A 21,805-nucleotide genomic window follows, 5' to 3' on the forward strand; every position below is an offset into this window, starting at 1 on the left:
GCTGGGTAGAGTGCTCTCCGGTTTGGGGATCCTTTAATAAAGCCCATTAGATCTTTACAAAATAATAACAAAAACAAAACACACAGATTCTGACATACCCTAGCACTGTACAAACGAGTAATACAGTTTCGGGAGAAGTTTCGAGATTTAAAATAAATACTGCCGCTCACCACAACGCGCTCTCCCGGGGTATCAGCACGAGCTTCCCCTGCGCGTGAAGCATCCCGCCCCACACAAGCCTCTTTAATGCCATCTTTATCTGCTACGCGATGCATGAAATCTACTTTCGGTTTCAGAACTGCAGGCCACCTTTGACCCCTTTCGTGGAGACACAATGTGACCTTTCTATTGTCATCGGCTTTCATTCTCCTGAAAATTCTATGAATTTTTATTACAAGTTTTTTTTTAGCCAAGCTGAGGCTTCCACAAATTACTTGACGCAGATGAGATGAAGTTGTTGACGTGGCCTGAGATAAGTTTTACAGCCGGCCTGGGTGCCGCCGAGGGGTCCGGGCCTGTGTCCTGCAATGTCATACGCCAGTAACTGCTGAGCCTACTATTGGATAAATACATCATTTTATGGAACATTGATTGTTCTATAAACCCAATGGAGTATTATGCTCTATGATCAAACCATTTAGATTGTGTGTAGAGCACAGAAAATGCCATATTCAGGATGGTACTAAAAGTGCCATTTGTGTATTTTATGGATGTCATTACAGGGGAAACTTCTCTCTGTAGGCCCTGTTTACTGCAAAATTTTTTAGTCTGTAATGACATTTTTCATTCACAACGTATGCCTTCAAGAGAGGGGGCCCTTGTTTTATTTGTTTCATTCGAGTTTACTGCACAAACTCTGTACATTTTAATTAAATGTAAGCTTAACAAAAGCATAAGGTATTTATTCTGTGGGAAAGAGCGATGACAGTAACAAAAGAATAACACACACACAGAAAGGAAGCAGTCAGGTGCTACAGCCTGTGTGCAGCTTCCCAGAAGCCCCCAGACAGCAAAACAGAGCCGTCCAGCAGATTTGGGGGTGGGAGCCTCTGCCTTAACCTCTCCCCTCCTGTGTGACACTTTGTGGTTTTCGACTCCCAGGATGCTGTCTTCAAGAAGGAACTGGGGCTCCTGATGACCTCCTGGAGAACGGAGCCTAATTCGGAATCATGGACCGGAAAACAAACCCTCCGCTCCCCACAAAGCCCTTCTCATTTCAACCAAGTTGTAGACTTTCAATGCATTTAGCTATGAGAAGGGCGACTATCTCTGTACTCCCGAAAGCAAACGGGCAGTAAGTTGGGATTTTTCATAAACAGGCAGGAGGCTGCATTGTAACCTGTTTGCCCCTTCTGCACAGAGCGGTTTATGGTCCTCTTACAAACAGGTCCAAAAAGGCTGAATCAGATGCACGATTTGGTTAGCTACTGTGATCACACTGAAACCCGACGTGGTCTTTGAAAGATACAAAGCATAGTGCAAACATTCTGTTGGGCATCCGTGCTCCATTAAAGATTTGTGCACTTTTGGACCAATAGCGGTGACTAAGCAGTTAAGGGTAAGCCTGTACAAAGTTCCTGTTTCCCAAATACTGTATCCATTTGGCCATTTGCATTGGTGAGCTTTACAGTTCATATTTACTAGAAAGAGCTCAGAAATTGAAGTTGATGTGCCCAGTAAATTCTTGGTCATAGCCCAGTTAGAATTTAAAGTTACGGGGCGCCTGGGTAGCGCAGTCGTTAAGCGTCTGCCTTTGGCTCAGGGCGTGATCCCGGTGTTCTGGGATCGAGCCCCACATCGGGCTCATCCGCTGGGAGCCCTTCTTCCTCTCCCACTCCCCCTGCTGTGTTCCCTCTCTCGCTGGCTGTCTCTGTCACATAAATAAAAATAAAAAAAATCTTTAAAAAAAAAAAAAAGAATTTAAAGTTACAGTAGAGATTCACATTAGTGTAAATGACACTTGAACTTCTGCAAGCTCCACATTAATTCATTATGGGCGAAATGGAAGAATCTTCAGTGGGTGAATCTTTTTCAATCTGATTGAGGCTGTTACATTTTATAGGTGCTATTTTTCAAAGCAGTACTGACAGCACTCGAAGTTATTAAATTGCTGAATCAAAAGATGGACCTGCACTCGCATTTATGAACTGTGATGGAGTAGCGGGGCTCGTGCCGCACTGAGGTTAAGATGTTGGCGGTGTCAGGCTTCATCACACGCCGTCGTGACAGTAGTGTTTACCCATGTAGTTCACTTTAATAGTCTGGAAGTGGCTTAACCCACCTCTGGATTCAAATAAATTCAGTAAGTAGTTCAGAAGAGCATCATTATCAGTGCTGCAAGGGATTCAGAGGGTAATTTGACACCCAAGAGATTTTCCGTCCAGTTGCAGACGGAAGAAGGGGAGTGCGGGGGCTCCAGCCCATAGGCTTGCTTTCGGAGACCACAGAGCGCAGGATGCTCAGCGATGCTCAGCGGCCCCCCCGCGCTCAGTTTTCGTGCTTCGACATCGAGGCGCTACGTCCTCTTCTGTAATTAATTGGGGTTGATTTGCAGGCTGCCTTATTTTTGTGTCCATATTTCTTCATGTCTTTTTTTCCCCTCCGAACTCTAAATTAGACTGAAAATGACCTTGAAGTTAGGGAATGGACAGAAACAAGCAAATCAAGTTCAGCGTGTAATGATGACAGAACGGGCAGTAACAAACTGGATGGAGTTCAGGGCGCTGAAGGCCAGCGGAACGGTTACGTCCCAGGTAGAGAAGTGGGGGGAGGGGAGAAATTGCAAGTATAGCGGAGGAAGACTGTGACGGGTACGGGAGCCCAGAGACCCAGGGGTCCCGCGGACGACACACCGAGCAGGATGGCAACACCCCCAGTGTCCACTCGGGCACGCACGGACCTGTGAACAGGGGGGCTCTGCGGAATGCCCCATCCTCACCTGGCCTGCTGCTGCCCACCAGGCCTCCCGGCATCTTTGAAGAGAGAGATTTTAGGGAGATTGAAAGTTCAGAAGATGGACTCTGAGAAACAAACTGAAGACTTCAGAGGGGATGGGGGTGGGGGAAATGGGATAGACCGGTGATGGGTAGTAAGGAGGGCACGTATTGGATGGTGCACTGGGTGTTATACGCAACTAATGATCATCGAACTTTACATCGGAAACGGGGATGTACTGTATGGTGACTAACATAATATAATAAAAAAACATTAAAAAAAAAAAAAAAGATAAACTGGGAGATGAGGTCAAAGTATAGACCATGATTCAGCCCTTTCTCTCGAGGACCCGCGCGGTTAACCTACTCTCGTGCTTGCCTTCTGAACTTTAATCTTCCGGAGGGTGAGTTGTTCTTTCACAAAGCAGGGGAAGGGGAAGGCGGGAGGGAGGGACATCACAGCAAGCGCATCCCTGGACACTGCACTTTAAATGTGCTGGGTTGATTCCCGGAAACTTGCCATAGGCTCACAGAACCGTTCAAAAGTCTTTAGAGCCCCTGGAGCTGGGAGTCCCCATGTGAAGACCACCGCTGTCCTGTGACGCCCACCCCAGGCACCATGCAGTGGGCGTTCAGGAGCGGCTTGCTGGAGGCGTAGGAAGGAGCAAGCTTCCGTGCTCCCGGCTGGTTCTCCTCTTTCCTTGGAGGGTAAACAAGACCCAGAGCCATACGCTGTAGTGAGGCAAGTCGTTTACCTAGAGTCAGCGATGTCTGGGACTCTCCTCTGAGAAGGTTCAGTTCACCTTTATGATGTGATGGCTTGGCCTGGCCTGGTCCCCCCACAGCTGCAGGGCCAGCCCGGAGCAGCGCTCCCTCTCCCCGCAGGCAGGGTATTCCATTATCTCCGAGGGAGCAAGAGGAGGAGGGAGGGAGGTGTTGCTGCTGGAGATCGTCCTGGTTGACACCACATGTCTTTTCCTGACCCAAGAGTCTGGGATTCTGTCATCTTCCCAAGGTTCACACTATAGAGAGTTGTCTGAGAAGGCACAATGCAGATTGGTCCTCATATTGTTTAAGAAGATGGATCATTTTGTAAACTTTACTTCCTCCCTGGGAGTCAGAGCCTCAGAGGCTGCAGGAACATGGTGACAGAAAACCGATCCCACGAACTTGCTGTGCAGTGAGCTTTGTTCCAGTCATTTCCACGCACATACCAGCAGGCGCCACTGGGAGACCCGTCCACTCCCTCTGGCCTCTCACAGGAAGGGGGATGCAGGGGTAAGACTTGCCCTGACCTCTGAGTGTCGAACAACAGGGCTCCATGGCAGAGGACACGGGATGAGCCAGGAGTTTGCGTTGTTCGAAGGTAGCTTGGGAGCCCAGATGCAGGACCGTCGCCCACAGTCTGGGTGTGAACCTGGCTGTGTTCTTTTGGCAAATGAGATGAAGCAGCTCCCTGGCTCCTGCCGGAGACACCGCACCCACTGGAGACGGGCCTTGTCTGGGGTCGGTGCTCAGAGTGGGCTTTGTTTTGGAAGAAGTGCTTTCTTACAGAGGAGCCCCAGCATGGAGAGCAAAGTGGTCTTGTCTTTAAGGGATACTAGCAATGCATAATCTTATCGTTTTCTTTCCTTTGGTAAGGATAAAGGGCACTTTTTAAAAAATGACCTACAATAAAGAGAGTAAAGTGGAATATTTCAAAACTGGGGTGGCCATTGAGATATGGAAATACTCATGTAGATCACTGACAGGTCATCCTCTCATTTGGGGGGAAGGAGGCCATAGTAAGAACACTGGTAGAGAATTTGGGATTTAAAGACGAAAATAGGAACTCTGTTTAGAGTCCGTCTGTTTTGCTGGAAATAAAGATCACAGTTTTCAGTCCTATTTACCCTGTCAAGTTATTTAACAAGCATCGGCCTGTGTCGCAGACGGCGCTGGGGAGAAGGGGGTGTGTGTGCGAGTCCCGTGCCCTCCTCACACCTGTTCATAAACTTACAGAAAGACGTGCCTTTGGGTCAGAAGATACTGCTGCTGTTTACTGATCTTCACTTCCCACCAGTGACTGATGTCTTGTTGGAAATGGCAGTAATTTGAGGGGAGTAACCGCACTCCTTCCCGAGGAGCTGGAAAAGCAAATGCTGGCTGGTAGCGGTGGCGTTTGGACAGTCCACCCAGGAGGGTGGAAAACGCCTGTTCACACCACACCTATGTGCTCGCACACCATAGCTCGCCGTCCGTGCCCACGTGAACGGGAGCGCCACTCCGAGTGGGTCTCACTGTGGTCTTTCTGCTGAGGGTTTAGAACTTCTGCAGAAGAGTTGTCTTGCTTGTAAGCCTCAAAGTCGTTTTGCTAGGCTCTAACTGGTCCCTGTCTCCCATAGGCATTGTGTCCAAGTCCTACGAATGCCGTTTGAAGGGCCAAGGAGCCACCTTCGTGGAGACAGACAGCCCCTTCACAGCGGCCGCGCTGGCAGAGGCATCTCCTGTCAAGGAGAGGCCCCCTAGGAGCAGCCGGAGGCAGGCGGCCCCCGAGCAGGTCCAGCAGGTCATCATCATCCAGGGCTGCGACGGGGAGTTCGCTCTCGACGCCTCGGTGGAGGAGACGGCTGCGGCCACACTGCAGACGCTGGCGCTGGCTGGCCAGGTGGCCCGCGTGGTGCACATCACAGAGGACGGGCAGGTCATCGCCGCGAGTCAGAGTGGCGCCCACCTGGGCGGCGTGGCGTCCGGGCCGGTCCTGCCCGAGCAGTTGGCCGACGGAGCCACCCAGGTGGTGGTCGTGGGGGGCTCGATGGACGGCCGCGGCATGGACGAACCCCTCAGCCCAGGCAGTGCCGTGATTCAGCAGGTGACCAAGCAGGAGATTCTAGGCCTCGCCGAGGCCGGCGTGCCCCCGCCTGACACGGCCTCTGCCTTGGACGCCCTGCTGTGTGCGGTCACCGAGCTGGGAGGGGCAGAAGGCCGGGCCGGACCTGACGAGAAAAGCAGGTCTGGTCCCAAAGACGTGCTGGTCCAGCTGCCCGGTCAGGAGGCACCCCCTGTCGCCGCCCAGCCCGAGGCCCCCGAGCTCCACATGTTCCAGGATGTCCGGGAGAGCGGGGCCGCCGTGGAGCCCGTGGAGGTGCTGACCCAGGTGGTGCGGCCCTCGGCCGTTGCCGCCTCACAGGAGCGCACGCAGGTGGCCTTCAAGAAGGTGGTGCAGGGCGTGCTGCAGTTCGCCGTGTGCGACCCGGCCACGGCCGGCCAGCTCATGAAGGAGGGCGTCACGCAGCTCATCGTGAATGAGGAGGGCACCGTGCACATGCTGGCCCGCGAGGGCTCGCAGATCATCATGCAGGAGGCCGAGGCCCACGGGCCGCACGTGGACCTGGCCGAGCCCGATGGGGAGATCTCCCAGATCATCGTGACCGAGGAGCTGGTCCAGGCCATGGTGCAGGAGTCGAGCAGCAGCTTTCCCGAGGGCGCCACTCACTACATCGTCACAGAGCTGCCCCCAGGCGTGGAAGAGGAGGCGGGCGTGTACTCGCACACCGTCATCGAGGCGGCCGACTCTCAGGAGATCCTGCAGGCCGGGGCCACGCTCAGCGCCGAGGCCATGGTCCCAAATGGAAGCGAACAGTTGACGAGTATGGTCATTTACACCCAGGATGGCTCCCCAGCCGCGACTGTCATTCAGAGCCAAAGAGAGAGTAACGAACTCCAAGAAGCCTGAGACGCAGATCGTCGTGCTCGGCACAGGGCAGGCGTGGGTAGGCCCGGCCCGCGGGGGCACGGCGATCCCCGGACTGCATGGCCACGGCGTCCAGACAGCGGCCAGTCCTCCAAAGGGGCGGTGGCCCGCCGTTGGGGCGAGGTGGGTGCAGACCAGTGTGCACTGGGCCCCAGGGGCCAGCACCCTGCCACCCGGCCGAGCCCCGCGCCGCTGGGAAGGCCAGGCCGGGGTGCCACTGGGGCGGACCCTGTGCCAGCCGCACCCGTTTCCGGTCTGGTTCTCCTGTGACTGGTCTTTTCCCTCTGTTCTGTCCACTGTGCTGAGGAGAAGCCACGTTGTTTTCTGTTTCTGCCCCTCACCCCACAAATATTTTCCCATTTCAGTTATCGAAGGACTGTGCCTAGTGGTGGAGAAGTCCGAACAGTATATCTTGTGGCCTGAGACATGCCTGTTCGTGCCGTCCAGCATGTAGCCATTTCACAGTTTATTATAGATTTGGTTAAAAATTGCAGCTACAACTCCTCCCATCTTGAGCAGCCCACACTTGTCCATTTTTCTGAAGTCATAGGATCACAGTGTCCCCAGATCAAAGGAAAACCTAGTAGCTCGTCTGACCCATCAGTTTCCTCTCCCCAGATGTGGTGGGGGTGTTCCTAGCTCTGGTTGCACTCTGCTTAAAAGAAACCTTCTCAAGCCTGTGGTTGAGAAAAGCCTTGATGTTTCTATTGGATGAACATACACCTTGGTTAAAACAACCCAGTGCTTCTAATTTTGACTTTGTTTCATACAATAAAATCTATATATGAAATGTGCACTCTGGAAAATAGTGTTCATACCAATATTTTGCTTTTATAACAAATGTTTCTTCATATTGATGCCATTTTTGCAGGATTTATTTATGGTTTATGTCCATGTGAGGGAGCTGACATTAAACGTTAATAACAGAAAGCCGTGCCCCCCTGCAGCCCCGGACCCGACCAGCATTGTCCGTGTTTAGTTGTGGGTTCACTGCAACCATGGAATGCAAGTTTATGTTCTAGTAACTCACTTCTCCGTACGATTGCTCTTCATCCTTTTCCAAATGTGTAAAAACAATCCCCTCCCCCCAAATGCAAAGGTTGTTTTTGTTCTATTTTTTTCTTTGAAATAAAATTACAGCATTGAAAGAGGATGGCGTTCTCTTATTTCCAGCAGCCAGCCGATGGGCAGCTGTAGAAACGGGGAAGAACTAGTTCTCCTGTCTGACAGGGCGGCATCTCCTGCTCTGCCCACGTCCAGGGCACCAGCTCGCGTCGGGTACCTCCTGTGGCCTCGTGCTACCTTCTGAGGGCTGGGCACATGGCCCAGGCACTTTCCAGTGACAATAGCATATTCTATCACAGTATCTAAAAATTTCAAGGAGCAGACATGAGAGAAAAGGAAGAGAAAACAGTACCTTTTTAGTGTAAGGTCCCTTCCTGGGAGCACAGGCTGGGAATGCGCGTCTCCCAACCTGGTCCTCGTCGCTCTGCAGTCTGGCCATCCCAGGGCCACCTCTCTTGACACAGCTATCCCTCCCCCCAAAAAATGAAAGGTAAAATTTCAAGTTTGACACTGAGATTCATAATTAGCTGAGTATGACTTGCTTATGTTTCTTAAAAATGGCAGGGCAATCCACTTTTCTTAAACACTTGTCTTCAGCAAACAGTGACAGGATCAACTCCCGTTTGTTATCAGGATAAAGGTGACCTTTATAAAGTGATGCCCCTCTCCAAGCTTCTCATACATGTTAAAAGAAAAAAAAAAAAAAAAAGCAGCAGTGGGTGGGGTGGGGGGGATGTTTTCCGGTGGAAATATTTCTTCCTGATCATTCCTCCCGTTAGCTGCAGCCCGTGGCCCCCGGCTCAGATGCTAATTCCTAACGGTGCTCCATCCTGTATGGCTAACCTTTCTGCCCGAGTCCAGGCCGTTGACACCGACATGCTGCAGTTTACCGTTTGTGATTTATTTAGGATAAATATGTCTCAGGTGGCATTTAATCCTTCATAAAACCAGTGTAGCCTGCAGTGTCAAACCAGCAATCACGTTGTATGCACAATGAAAAGAGCAGGCCTTTGCATAAAAAAAAATTGTACAGAAGGTGTTTCGAGGCTCAGAAGGATTGCAAAGGATTCACTAAGCTAGTGTATGCTGTAATTACCTATAGAGCTGGGTTCACGTTCCCTCTCTCTCCTCTCTCATTACACGACTCTCGGGAACCACGGGAGTCAAAGAAGCACATACACAAACGTGTGCCTCAGAGTGACGAGGCGTGGCCGGTTCTGTGCCCGGGCCACACTTACTGTGGGCAGGGAGTGTTGGCAAAGAAGACACAGGCAAGCTTCTAGCCTCCCTTGGGCTTTTCGCTGGAGAACACAGTCATGCTTTAAAGAAGCAAAAAACAAAGCAAGCCTAATATTTACCTGGAGACGATAACCCAGAAAGCCCCCTTCGTATGAAGGTACAGTTGATTCAATGACAGAGCCTCAGGGACGTCCGGCATGCAGGGGGCCCACTGCCCTGCCCAGGTCCACAGAGTTTAGGGTCCACCTTCCGTGCCGGAAGCTTGCCATACAGGGTGGAGAGTTAGAGTTTCAGCCACCGACCGTCACTGTCATGAAACGCTGTGACCCAAGCAGCCATCCCTCTGGGATGCTTCTGGAGTCCCTGGACAGCTGTAACTGTGGGAGGGCAGGCGGGAGGATGACCCGAAACCTCTCCCCCCGCGCCCCAGAACACACCAGCCAACAAACCCGTGTCACCCGGGAGATACCAAGGACAGCCTTTCTGCGAAGACTGAGTCGCTGGGGTGCTGGAAGCGTCAGCACAGGCAAAAAACGTGGACCCAGCGCCCTGGAAAATAGACCATGGATCTTTGCTCGGCCCCGTGCTAAATGACGGCGAAGACCCATCAGAGGCCCAAGGCCTGGCCAGGCTCCGGGCAGCCCCCACGGCTCCGACCCAGCACTCCCTCCAGGTGGCCGGAGACCCCGCTGCCCGGGAGCCCGGCGTCCGGCACGGTATTCACACCTCTCTGTTCGGCCAAACCTTGTGTTTTCCCGAGCAGAGAGAGAGAATAACGGCGTGGGGCAAAGAGCGGCGGGGCCAGCTCGGGAGCCTCACCCGGCGCTGGTTCTAGGCCGAGAACTAGGAAACCAGAACGGTCGTTCGCTCAGCAAACGAAAGGAGCTGTAAGTTCTCACTTAGTTTCCTGCTGAATATTCGCCCGTAATTTAAGAGCACACGGCTCACTTAGGCAACCTCCCTCCTGCTCCATCTTGTTGAAGAATACAATTCGCTTTCTACTCCTCTAGGGCGATATCATTTTACATGAAGGAAAAAGTTAGCTCAGATGGCAGTTATACGTTTCGGAAGCACCTTCTAATCAGGGATTGGTGATTCATTATTAGCTTCAGCAGGCGATCCATCTGACATGTAAGGGGAAAAAATTAGCAGCTGTCACTGCGTGATGAGTTAATTTCCTGATAGGCCTGACACTGAAAAGCCATTTGGAGACATGGCAGTGGCTGACTGCAAAACCTGGCGCTGCTTTATAATTGGAGATAAAGAAAGAGCGGAGGAGCGGGCCGGGGGGGGGGGGGGGGGGGGGGGGCCACANGGGCCGCTGGCGCTGCGTGAGCTCCCCCTGCCCTGTGCATCGCCGCGTCCAGGGCCGGGCCCCCCTGTCCTCGCCCCAGCCCGTCGTGCACCCGCGTCCCCCTGCGAGGTGGGAGAGTGACCCGGGTGCCTGACATTTCCACAGAAGGGCGAGAATGTGATGTTCTCCCTCTGATGGTCCCCTTGGCAATTTTCATAATTGGAGCTCTGGCTTTCAATCGTGGGATAATGGTTTATCACCATAAAAAGTAACCCCATGAAACAAGTGTTGTGGGAACTCAGGAGGAGCCAGTCGGGCAGCCCAGGGGGGCTCGCCGTTCATGAACCTCCGTCCAACCCCACTCTTGCATTGCTCCTTCCTCACAGGGTCCATTTCCAGCCGGCGCTGAACACAAGACAGATCTTTAGTATCCAGGAGACGGGAGCTAGGGCTGGGCATAAGAAGCCAACACGTCTTACCGGAGGGACTCATGCGGCCTTCATGGCTGAGGGGTCCTTGGTGAAAGCCGCACGGGCGGGGTTCTAGAACCGGGACCCAGATGTTGGCATCTGCACCCTTGCGGTGTTTCCAAAGTGAAGACTGACAGCGTTATGAAAATAGTCGCTGTGCCCCATAGAAGCCAGCGGTAAGCCCCATCATCCCTGCTGCCTGGGTTCGATTCCGGGTCTATCACGTAAATGAGGCAGAGACCTCTCACAGAATCTCCGCCTTGAGAAATAAGCATGAGGTAGAGAACCTTGTTTCCCCAAAACTCCTGGGGCCATCAACCCTCTTCTGTCCGTGGGACACTGAGTGTGTGAGGTCATGCAGGCCTGGCTGAGGCAGAATCACCTGGGCGAGCACGTGGTCACCAAGTTCCACTACCAGATTCAGGCGAATCCAGTACAGATCTCAGCAGGAGTCACTTGCTTATTACGCCATGGCCCTGCCTTCTCAATGCCTTTTCATAAATACTTTTAAAATGACCTGATTCTGTATTTTGGGTGTATATATACAATAGAATATTATGCAGCCATCAAAAAAAGGAAATATTGCCATTTACATCGATGTGGATGGAACTGGAGGGTATTATGCTGAGCAAAATGAGTCAGAGAAAGACAATTACACGAATTCACTTATGTGTAGAATATGAGAAACAAAACAGGATCACAGAGGAAGAGGGAAAAATGAAACCAGGTGACATCAGAGAGGGAGACAAACCGTAAGAGACTCTTAACTGTAGAGAACAAACTGAGGGCTTCTGGAGGTGAGGTGGGTGGGGGACAGGGTAACTGGGTGACGGGCATAAGGGAGGCCACGTGACGGAATGAGCCCCAGGTGTTATATACAACTGATGAGTCGCTAAACTCCACCTCTGAAACTAGTAATACACGATATGTTAACTAACTGAATTTAAATTTTAAACATAAAAAAGCAAATAGAATGACCGAACTTGGGCCTGGCTCCCAGCGCCATGGAACGTTGCTTGTAGCCGAGCCGAGCAGGAGCGCGTGGACGGGTCTGCCCTGTCAGCGCCATCGTCCGTGCTCCAGAACACCTCACATCGCCCTTCCAATCACTTCGTGAGCAGAGGGGCAAAAACCAATGCAAAGATTGGTGTTTCAGTTTCCAAACTGGATTCCCGTCTAGAGACGAGGAGCTGCCCCCGCCGGCCCTGGTGTCCCCCTCGGCGCCAGGACAGTGTTGGTTGCGGGGGGAGTCCCTCCGCAGGACGGCCTGGGTCCTCCCGCACTGCCGCTCCCCCGAGGCCTCAGCAGGGCTTCAGCGCCATCCTGCCTGGTCTGGAAGCGGGGTTGGAGTCTGCAGGGAGACACCGCTCCCCGGCTTGGCCCCGGTTCCGCCTTGGCCCCGGTTTAAGGCACAGAGGACGTTCGAACTCCGAAGCTGCTGTACGCGGTCCGTCACAGAGCACGGCTTTACAGCCCGTAACTCGGCCCCGTGCTGTGACTCACTCTGCAGGACTCGGCGAGCCACGGCCTCTCCCCGACGTCTGGAAGCCTCTGTGGGGTGGGGTGTGGGCTCTGGCCACAGCACAGGGGACACTACCGCCAGCCCCCGCCGTACACGATTTCGGGACGGGTTTGGAAGTGGAAGGCCCTCCACTGTGGGCTGTCGGCAGACCCCTGCCTGACCCCTGCCCTTCACAGGGTATGGCCTGCTTGCCCTCCATCTCCGTGTCGTGGACAGAGCTCCAGGGTGGTGTCTGTGTCCCCACCTCTCTGAGCACAGCTGGGAACACAGGAGGTGGTCAGCAAGGCCCTCTGAAGGAATGGGTAAACACACAAGCGCTCAGGGCTTCATCGGCTTCTCCTTTCCTCGCTCTCCTCCTTGTAGTCGTAATTTCACAAAGCTCTTTGGCAGGAATGGAACCACGGAATGCGTCTCATCCGTAGTTCTTATCGGTTGACCCGGTTCCTTACACGTTTTTCTACTTACTTCCACCTTCTGCCAGAACATTTCTTGATGAGAAGGGTCCTGAGACCAAATCCCACGACAGGCACTGAGTCAGGTTCGCACACCATCTTGTCACGCCTGCTGAGGGGACTTTCGGGCTTTTATCAAGAGTAGATGACAGGGGACTTCCTCTTCCCCGCTGATCATCCTGATCTGAAGGAAACGACACACAGCCCTCGTGTGTGGCACTGAGCTAAGTACCGTCCGTGCAGTAGATGCTATTTGCTTGTTCCTGATTTCTTTCCGGCCCTAAGGGTTGGTTCTATTGATCCCACCCATGATTCCTTCCTTGACATTCTGTGAGAAGAAATCCCAGTGTTCTTGTTGGTCTTAGATGATCGTGACCTCTTCTGGAGAGAGCTCTGGGACCCCGGCGGGTTATGACACAAGAGGGCCAAGTGAGCAGCAGACCCTGAGCTTACTTGTCCGAGCAGCTGCATCCCCGATGCTTCCCCGGGTGAGGTCGGTCTGCAGGGTGCTACAGAGAAGTGGGAGGTGGGAAATCATCCCATGTTCCATGAGGCCAAACCGCACACGGTCGGTCACACCTCAATACGTCTGAAATCGGGATGCGTGGAGAGTGTCTTCGATCCAACTGTGTGTCTCAATGGAGCAAGTGTCGGGGAGAGAAGCCGCAGGGATCCCTCGGAAGCACCCACAGGTGTCCAGGAACCCCCAGGGGCAGAGTTTCTGGTCACCTGTACAGCGGAAGGAAGAAGGTTCATTGCGTCCATGGCCAAGGATGCGCCTGGGAGGGGCAGCACACAGTCTTCCTCGTTATGAGGGGCTCGAGGGGTCCCGCGGTGTGATCCTAGTATGGGAAGGCTCCAGTTCCAGTACGGGTGCTGGGACGACCAAGTGTGCGGGGCTGCTACCGGAACTTGGTGGGTGGAGGCCGGGGATGCTGCCGGATTCCCGACGGTGCCCAAGACACCTTGGCCTGGTCCCGTCACTCGGCAAGCCCCTGGGAAGGCAGAGGCCCTTGCGGACCACGCAGCATCCCCCGCTGGCTTCAGACCCCCGGATGGTAGGAAGTGGGATCACCAGGCTCACCAGCCCAGGAAGCAAGGAAGCTGCATTTCAGGACGCACGAGGGACCGGTGGCCTGTCTGCATCCCAGGGTGAAACCAGCTCGCTCAGTGTGTGTGTGAGAACAGGAACTAGCGTCCATCCTCCAGAAGATGGAGCGAGGAAGGGGGAATGGGCAGAGACCATTCTGCACCTAAGAGGTGAGCACAAGCCAGCCAAGAATGAAGGAATGAAGGACGAACCCCTTCAGCTCTTCTGGGCAGAAGGGAGTGTGCATCAAGGCGCCGGACCCCCATCCTGCTGGGCCTGGGCTCATCAGCCAGGTTTGGGCCTCGGGGTCCAGGGTAGCCCAGGGGCTCTGACCGCAGACACCTGCATCCGATGGAAACCCAAGCAGACTGCCACGTGGAGAGAAATCGCTTAGTACTGTTCAACTTTCACACGGTAGCTGAACATGGTGGCACAAAGCCAGGGTGACCCAGTCCGTCCAGCCCCTGCCCGAGGACCCTGCGGAGTGACTTTCAGGCGATGAGCACTGTACTAGGCCCTCCGCACACATCACCTCACTTATAATGCCCCCAAACCCTGACACAGTTACAGAGCCTCCGGACAGTTAAGGAACTGGCCCCGAGATGCACGGGGGAGGGGCCAGTGCCACATTACCAACCACCAGTCGTGCACCAGCAACACCACGGCTCTCAGGACCGCTGGGCCTGGCTCGAGCACGTTAACGCACGGCCCCCTTATGCATGAGGACCCAGAGGGGCCGGTCCCAGGCCGCCGCGATTCTCCACCTCTCTGTGCCAAAGGCCTCCTGGACACGGTCTCTCGGGGCAGGAGAGGCTGGTCGGTGGCGGGGCTCATGCACACTTCTGCCCCCCTGGGCGGAGGTCTCCAGTGGGACGGGCAGCTACTGGGAGGGGAGCAGGAGGAGGACCCCGCACCTCTGGCCTCGCTGGCTGGCTGGTCCTGGGGCCTCCCTGCCTGCCCACTCCACCCAGGCAGCGACAGGCGGGCAGGTGCCCCAAACAGTGGTTCCTGCAGGTGCTGCCCAGCTGTGGGCGTCTGTCGTGGGATCCGTCAGGCAGTCGGGTTGGCCCCGAGGGGAGGCGAAGGGGACGGGCACCTTCCACCTCTTCCCCGGGCTGCTGCCGGGCAGCCACGGGTCTGAGAGCAAGGCTGGCGAAGCTTCCCTGCTCTCGGAGCCAGGAGGATGCCCAGCCGGCGCTGTCTTTCTGTCGGGAAATCTGCCACCACGTGTCCTGTCCTGTCATTGGACCGTCAACAGGCTCGAGTCTCTCGGCATATGGCGCGGCGGCAGCTTTCAGGAGCTGTGAGATCCAGATGCCAGCCCCAGGCTGGTCTCCTCCGGCAGGGACAGCTGGGCCTGGGCTCCAATGCTGCTCTCCTTCACTCTTTTCCCCACCTGCGAAACCGCGTCCGATCCCTGATGCATTCTGTGGCTTTCCCTCCCCATGCCTTCGGGCTTCTGTTCCCCAAACCCTTCCCAGCGACCTAGGGCCACCCTGAAGCCCTGGGGACGCACCCCCTCCTGCCACCGGGCTGACTTGGCTTTCCTCTTCTGCACGACGGACAGAGCTAGTGAGACAGAGCCAGTCCCAAGCCAAACTGGGAAATTCTAGGGGCACCGGCACCCCACATGATGAAGAGGCTTGTGGGAAAGCGAGAAGGCTGCGGGCTCCTCCCCAGCCTGTGAGCTTCCAGCGGCTCACACAGCCCCGCGTTAGAAAGCAAAAAAGGAACTCGCACCCAACATACGTATGAATGAATGTGACATGATGTATATTATATGCATATATATATTTTATATATATCGCACTGATGATGTAACACAAGCATGAAAATGGAGCTATTCAAGTAATGTGGATAAAACACACCATGTTTTATTGCGTGCCTGATCCAAAAGGCTGTACGCCATTGTTATATATTAGGACAATGTTCATCTTCCCAAAAGGTGGATGTGGACGGGTATTTGAGAGAGTCTTGACAAATGGGCACGCTTGGCCCTCTGCTCAGACCTAGTGTGACGGTGGCTTCAGCAGGCTGCTGTAGAGCTCCCCGGGAGAGGAGAATGAGGGTCTGCCTGGGGGCTGCCTCGGGGCAACCCTTGCCACTGCAAGCTTTCCAGTCCGTTTAGTGGGGCTCAGCTTGTAGAAAGCACGCACTGTGGTCTGTAGGCCCACCCAGCCAGGCACGGGGGGTGCGTGTGGGGCAGCACGCCCCCTGCTCTGTGGCCCCCACTCGGCCCTCAGCGCACCTGTGACTGTGGCTGCCTCACAGACTGGCCCCGTGAGGTGGCTGTGCTTGTCCGCAGGGTCTCTTCTGAATTTTTAAACAAAACACATAGACATAGAAGCTCTAGCATTTTCTTTCTAGATGCAGTGGCTCACGTGCACCCAACTCTGACCCACCCCCCAAAGCACCCCGATGTCCAGCACCTCCCGTCTGCTCTTGCCACTCCCTGACTCTCAAGAGATGTTGGACTGGAGCTGAGGCGGTTTTGCGGGACACTCACAGTCAGGAGAGAGCTGGGCTTAGCGGCCCACAGTTGGCTTCACCCGCTCAGCCAGCGTGAGCATGAGGGTTCTGCACGGGGACAAGACAGCCTAGCCTTCTTGTCTTCCTGTGTGCTTGCTCCCCTGACCCAGGACACGTCCCCCGACACCCGTTCAGCGCCCATCAGGACCTTCTCAGTGGCACGTGAGGCCGATCACAGACCTGTATGCATTCCTACCCCCAACCCACAAAAAAAGGGAGCCAAGGAACAAAACGGCATAATCCCACAAAGACAAACAGAGTAAGAGAAGCAGCAAGAGCTCATATGCAAATAAGTTATGGGGAAGGTGAAAGGTGTCGGGGAGTGGTACTCACGGAGCAAAACAGAGAGAGCAGACCCTCAGTGCCAGCAGGGGAGGGGTCCCAGCCAGCAAAGCCCCAAGAAGCAGGGGCAGCTGTGCTGCAGACAGAGCAGATGGCAGGGCTGGGGCTGAGAGAGGTCCCTCCCTTCACCTGACCTCTGCAGCCAGACAGGTACCCTCCCCCACTTCCTCATCCAGGAGACAACTGGAAGCTGCTTCTCTCCTAGAGAAATCCAACCAGAAAGGCTCTGAGCTGGGGACCCAGCTAAGAGCGGGAGAGGCCATGCATCAAATGGGATTGGGAGAAATTCTATGTACCATATGAGACCCACTTCCAGTCTCCCCTGCTGGACTCCAGTACAAGGGAAACCCAATACGTGAGCTGCTGGTGGAAGACCAGAGGATTCTTTTCTGGAGAAACTGAACCACCCTAGAGAGAAGACCTCCATAGATAGATATTCAAGGATTTCCCAGTGAAAGGGCTGACTGCCATCAGGTCACTTTGAAGTGAAGGCCAGCTGCCAAAAGACCCCACACAGAACTTCCAATCAGCCTTAGGTCCTCATTCAAATATGGACATAAGTCCAGGGATCAACATGAATAAAAAAGATCAAGAATAAATAAGAGGGGGGAAAAAAGAAAGAAATCCAATAGAAACATATTTAAAAAGAAAAATTCACAAACTGCACTGGTATAATAAGAGAATATATGCTTCCATGAAATACTAACAGATTTCTGTATTTTTATGAAGTGACAATAAGATAACAAGAAAATGTCAGGAAATTAAAAATAAAATAGATGTCATTTTTTAAAAATTTGTATTTTAAAAAATTCCATCTTTGGTAGAGTGAAGAAAGCCCTCAGAAAGTAGGACCAAAAGACAAAGAAATTCTATTAGGTGATACAACAAATCAGAAAGTTAAAATATCAGTGCAGGAGATCCAGAACCATCTAAGAGTAGGTCTAGAAGGGCAAAATAGGGAAAACAGAAAAAAGGAAGTGATTAAAGAATTAATTCAAGAAGATTTACCAGACTGAGAGATAAGGGTTCCCAGCTTGAAAGAACCCAGTAAGTGCATAATGAATGAAAGAGACTCTTACTGGGCATATCAACATGAAATTTCAGAACCCCAGAATATGCAAAACTAAAAGCTTTCACAGAGAAAAATTAAGGAGATCACACGAAGGAAATCAAAATAATATCAGCCTTCTGAAAACAATTCTGGATATGAGAAGTCAAAAAGTCTTCAAAATCCAAAGGGAAATTGTATAATCAAAGAAGAATTCTATATCCAGCTAAACTATCAATCAAACATTGGGTAAAATAAAGACATTGTCAGACGTGCAGTCTCTCCAAAGCAACTGAAAGATATGCTCTGGTAGAAGATGGAGTAGTTTTGAGATTCAGAAACAAAAGATCATCATAGGGGCAATAAGGGGTATTTCCAGGGTAGTGTTCATTAGAGCAGATAAAGGGAGGGCTCTAAAGCAAAAAGGAATGGAACGGATAGACGGCTTTGCTGCATTCATTTGTATGGAAAACATGTTTTAAAAGTTTGGGTAGTTTGGAAAGAATAAGTGACAGCATATAAAAAAATCTAAGCTAGTAAAAACAGCGAGGTAATATTAATGCCAGAAGAAGCTACACAAATGTATAAGAAAATCAAGTCACTTGACTCTACAGTGAACCATGTTTACACAGTCATCGTCTTCATACTGAAATGAGTTTAATAAAAATTGTACTATAATTAAGATGGAAGGATGGGGAGAATGGGGTGGTTAAGATGAGCATACTAAATCCTCTATCCTAACAGGAGGTTAATAGACAGCATCTCAAAATGACACCTAATTTGAGTGCCAACAAATTGCAACATCCATTTCTTGCCTAGATGGCAAACTAGCACAGGCTGTGGGCTCCGTCCTCACGGTCCACCCTGGGGAAGCGTAGGAGGAAAGGGAATGAGGAGATAGCAAGAGCATGTTGCTCTGGCTGTTCTGAGCTGGGTGTTTTGGGTGGAGAGAGAGCTGCCAGGGTCCTGGGGCAGAGGCAGCCACCACCACTGTGGGGGGGAAGCTTAGAGAAAAGCCCCTGAAATCTGATTTTGCTCGGCCTCTGGCCCCTTGCTGCAGAATCCTGGGGCAGCCCAGACCCCTGGTACAGGAGCCCTAGGGATAGAGCCGAGGCCAACAGCAGCCTCGTGACATGAAGGAGGGGCCAGCCTTGAGGAGGCCGGTTCGACCAGAGACTTCCTCCTCTAGGCCTGCTTCTACCCTTAGCGTTTGAATAGCTGTCGTTATTTGAACATTAAAAAAATAATAGTAAGTAAATATGCTTAATGATTTAGGAAATGAATAATTCTGTGTTTAAAAAAAAAAAAGTGAACTTTCCTCCATCCAAGCAGCCAAGCAAGTTGAATTGATTCCCATTTGACTTGACATGCTTGGCTGGCCAGTTGGCTCTATGCCACGCCCGTCTGCCCCTCTGCCCTGCAAAGTGAGCCCAGAGATGGCTGACAGCATCGGGAAATTGCCAAATCACTGGCCACGGAGCAGGATGTCCAAGCAAAGAGGGTTTTTTGGTCCACAGTCCATGGAATGAAAGCATTTCATTTCCCCAGTCTCTGATGCACACGTTGGAAATGCTAGCCCCCTCCCCACCCCCCAGCTTTTGGAAAGTAATGGAGTCAGTTGCTTCAAATGGACTGATGGTAATTCTTACCAATTAGCTGTATAATAATCATCTTGGCCATGTTTAGTTATCTGAGCAAGAGACTAAATTACATACTATTGCATACCAAATAACTTTTATAATATATATTTAAATAGTCAGAAACAGCCAGAAGCCACCAGTAGACTTTTCTATGTCTCAAGTGGTTTCACTGACATACTCTGCCATCTTGAGTCTGTTTGCACAGCTCAATTCGAGGGTGTGTAAAAAAGGGAGAAGAAGGAAACAGTATATATGCTGGCATGATTTATCACCAAGAGAGGAGAATGGCGTGGAATGACAGTAGTCAGCTGTGCTCAGAGCAAAATGGTGTGAAGCTTCTGTCTTAAGTTTTCTAAACGTTTTTGGCTTCTAAAATTGTTGTTCTGTTTTGTTTTTGTCAGTTGGGGGTGGATGGGTCTTCCAACCCAAAGAAAGCCAGGGCTGGATATCAATTGGCTTCATGTGTGGGCCATCTCTGAATTGTGGTCAACAGCTGGTGGCTGCCCTGTTGCCCCTGGGGGCTCGAACCCAGGACTCTGATTTGGCTTCTGGTTCCATGGCACCCAGGAGATATGTTCTACGAGGCGAGTGGTCTTAGGGTCATAATCTCCTTCTCTAAATGCAACGTGCTCACACTGGCTTTCAGCAGCAGCCACACCTGACAGAGTTAGAGATGATGGTCTCACTGATGGCAGGAAGGAAAGGATGCTGATGGTCCACATAGGGGTGGGCGACCCTCTTTTTTCCTGGCATCGTGCATCAGAGGAAGGGATCACTCCTGGAATGAAGTCCAGGGTCTCTCTTCTAACTGCTGACTCACGTTTGCCTCAGTGTTGTAGAACGAGTCTATGGAAAGTCTGCAAGAACTGGTGATTTGCTTTCTTTTCTTACCTCTTCCATCCCAAGGAACTGTCTGCTCTGCTGAGCCGAACTTTCCAAACTTGGGTGGGCTCCCCGAGGCCTACTCTGTGTTGTTGGGGGAAGGAGGTGGGCAGTAGGGCAAGTTAGTAATCCTTAGTCGCCTTACATCTAAAGCCAAGTCCTCCAATCAGTTTATTAGCAATAAAGCTGTCACATCTTTGGCGTCTTAGTTCTTAACTTGGAAGGGGGAAAAAAGGCAATATTTTTTGACCTCTTAACTTCCCCAGAGTATAGACTTCTGTTGTGGACCTTTGCACTTGACTTCCTGCCTACGATAACAGTGGTAAATGACAGAGTTAGCCCTCTACGTTTTCACCCCAAAAGCCTGGGCCCCAAAGCTAAGATGAGTGAGAGTCACGTGATATGATATGCATGATATGCATGATATGCTGTGTTAAGAGCAGAACTGGCTGCTCTCCTGGGACTTGGAGCAGGGGGTTAGCAAAGGCCTCAGGACACAGCACCCCAGTTCTCAGGACACCCTAGTTCTCAAGTCTGCAAGTGCTGGAAGCCAGTAGCACGACCTGGCTAGGATGGTAGCAAAAGGTGCTTGAATTCAGATCAGTGAATACCGAGGTTAGGCTCCAGCTCTGCCCACAAGGGTCTGGTTTGGTGTGTCTGAAAGGTGACACGAATTCCGAATATTGAAATAGTATTATCTGATGAGTTGTATCTGTGACCAGCTTTGCGAAACACCTCATTGGTCAATTGCCCTTCATCGCCTAGCTTTTACCATGAGACTAGTTCTGGGCTAGGTACCATGCCAACTTCAAAAGTGGAGACATGGCCCTATCCTGAGCCCCCCAAAATAAGATGAAGTTGAACAGGGATCCATGTAAATGCCAACATTTGCTTTCCATCAGCTACGCATGAATAAATGGACGGTCACTCGAGTTCAGTCACCAGAGGGAAATCATTTAAGACCTCTAGGCTTGCATTTCCTGTCTGTCAGTGAAGGCCTTGGTGGTGCTGCCTGACCATGAGAGCTCCTTCCAGCTCTCCTCATATTTGCTCCTGGAAGGGGAATGGGGAATATCTGGCTTGTTGGTGGTTCACATGTGAAGTAAGGTCATATGCTCACTATGACCCTCCCCCTCACCCCTGTGGGAAACTGCTAGAAGCTTACCCGTTAGCTCCACTAGCATCACACATACCTCAAGGATCCACTTCCCTCCTGGCAACAGGATGTATGGTGGGGCACCACTACAGTGGGAGAGGTGGCCCCCGGGGCGTGTGGGCCAGGAACCGTGTCACAGGAGAAATAGTTGAAGGAACTTGCCCGTAACCACTAGGAGGAAAGAAGACTGAGAAGAAGCTGTCTTGAGACGTTGAAACAAAAGTACGCTCGGAAGAGGAAGAGATGTCCTCTGGGTCAGTGAGGTGCTGGAGAAAGGAAGGAGAGCCCCCCGCACTCCTCACGGGCCCTCGGTTAGACCTGCCACCCTCGATCAGTCATCTAGAGGGGCTGGGGGAGAAGGTCCAGCACAGGGGATCCGACCCCCGCCCTGAGCAGCCCGCTGAGCTGCG

At 52.3% G+C, this 21,805-nt stretch overlaps 1 protein-coding gene across 6 annotated transcripts in view; it reads left to right on the top strand.

Moving 5' to 3' along the window:
- The window catches only part of ZNF407 (zinc finger protein 407), a 490,784-nt gene that overhangs the window by 439,637 nt on the left and 29,342 nt on the right, over positions 1-21,805 (top strand). For 3 of the 6 annotated variants that reach the window (XM_002924352.4, XM_034643289.1, XM_034643288.1), the window contains one exon: positions 5,318-7,809. The exons of 2 other annotated variants lie outside the window; for them this stretch is intronic. In XM_002924352.4, the coding sequence (XP_002924398.1) occupies positions 5,318-6,648 (1,331 nt within the window). In that variant the 3' untranslated portion in view covers positions 6,649-7,809. Of the gene's footprint in view, positions 1-1,101; positions 1,772-5,317; positions 7,810-21,805 lie in introns of those variants that run through there. One more of the 6 variants, XM_034643291.1, reaches the window with a different exon arrangement.

Source organism: Ailuropoda melanoleuca, chromosome 14 (genome assembly GCF_002007445.2).
Source record: "Ailuropoda melanoleuca isolate Jingjing chromosome 14, ASM200744v2, whole genome shotgun sequence".
Taxonomy (NCBI): domain Eukaryota; kingdom Metazoa; phylum Chordata; class Mammalia; order Carnivora; family Ursidae; genus Ailuropoda; species Ailuropoda melanoleuca.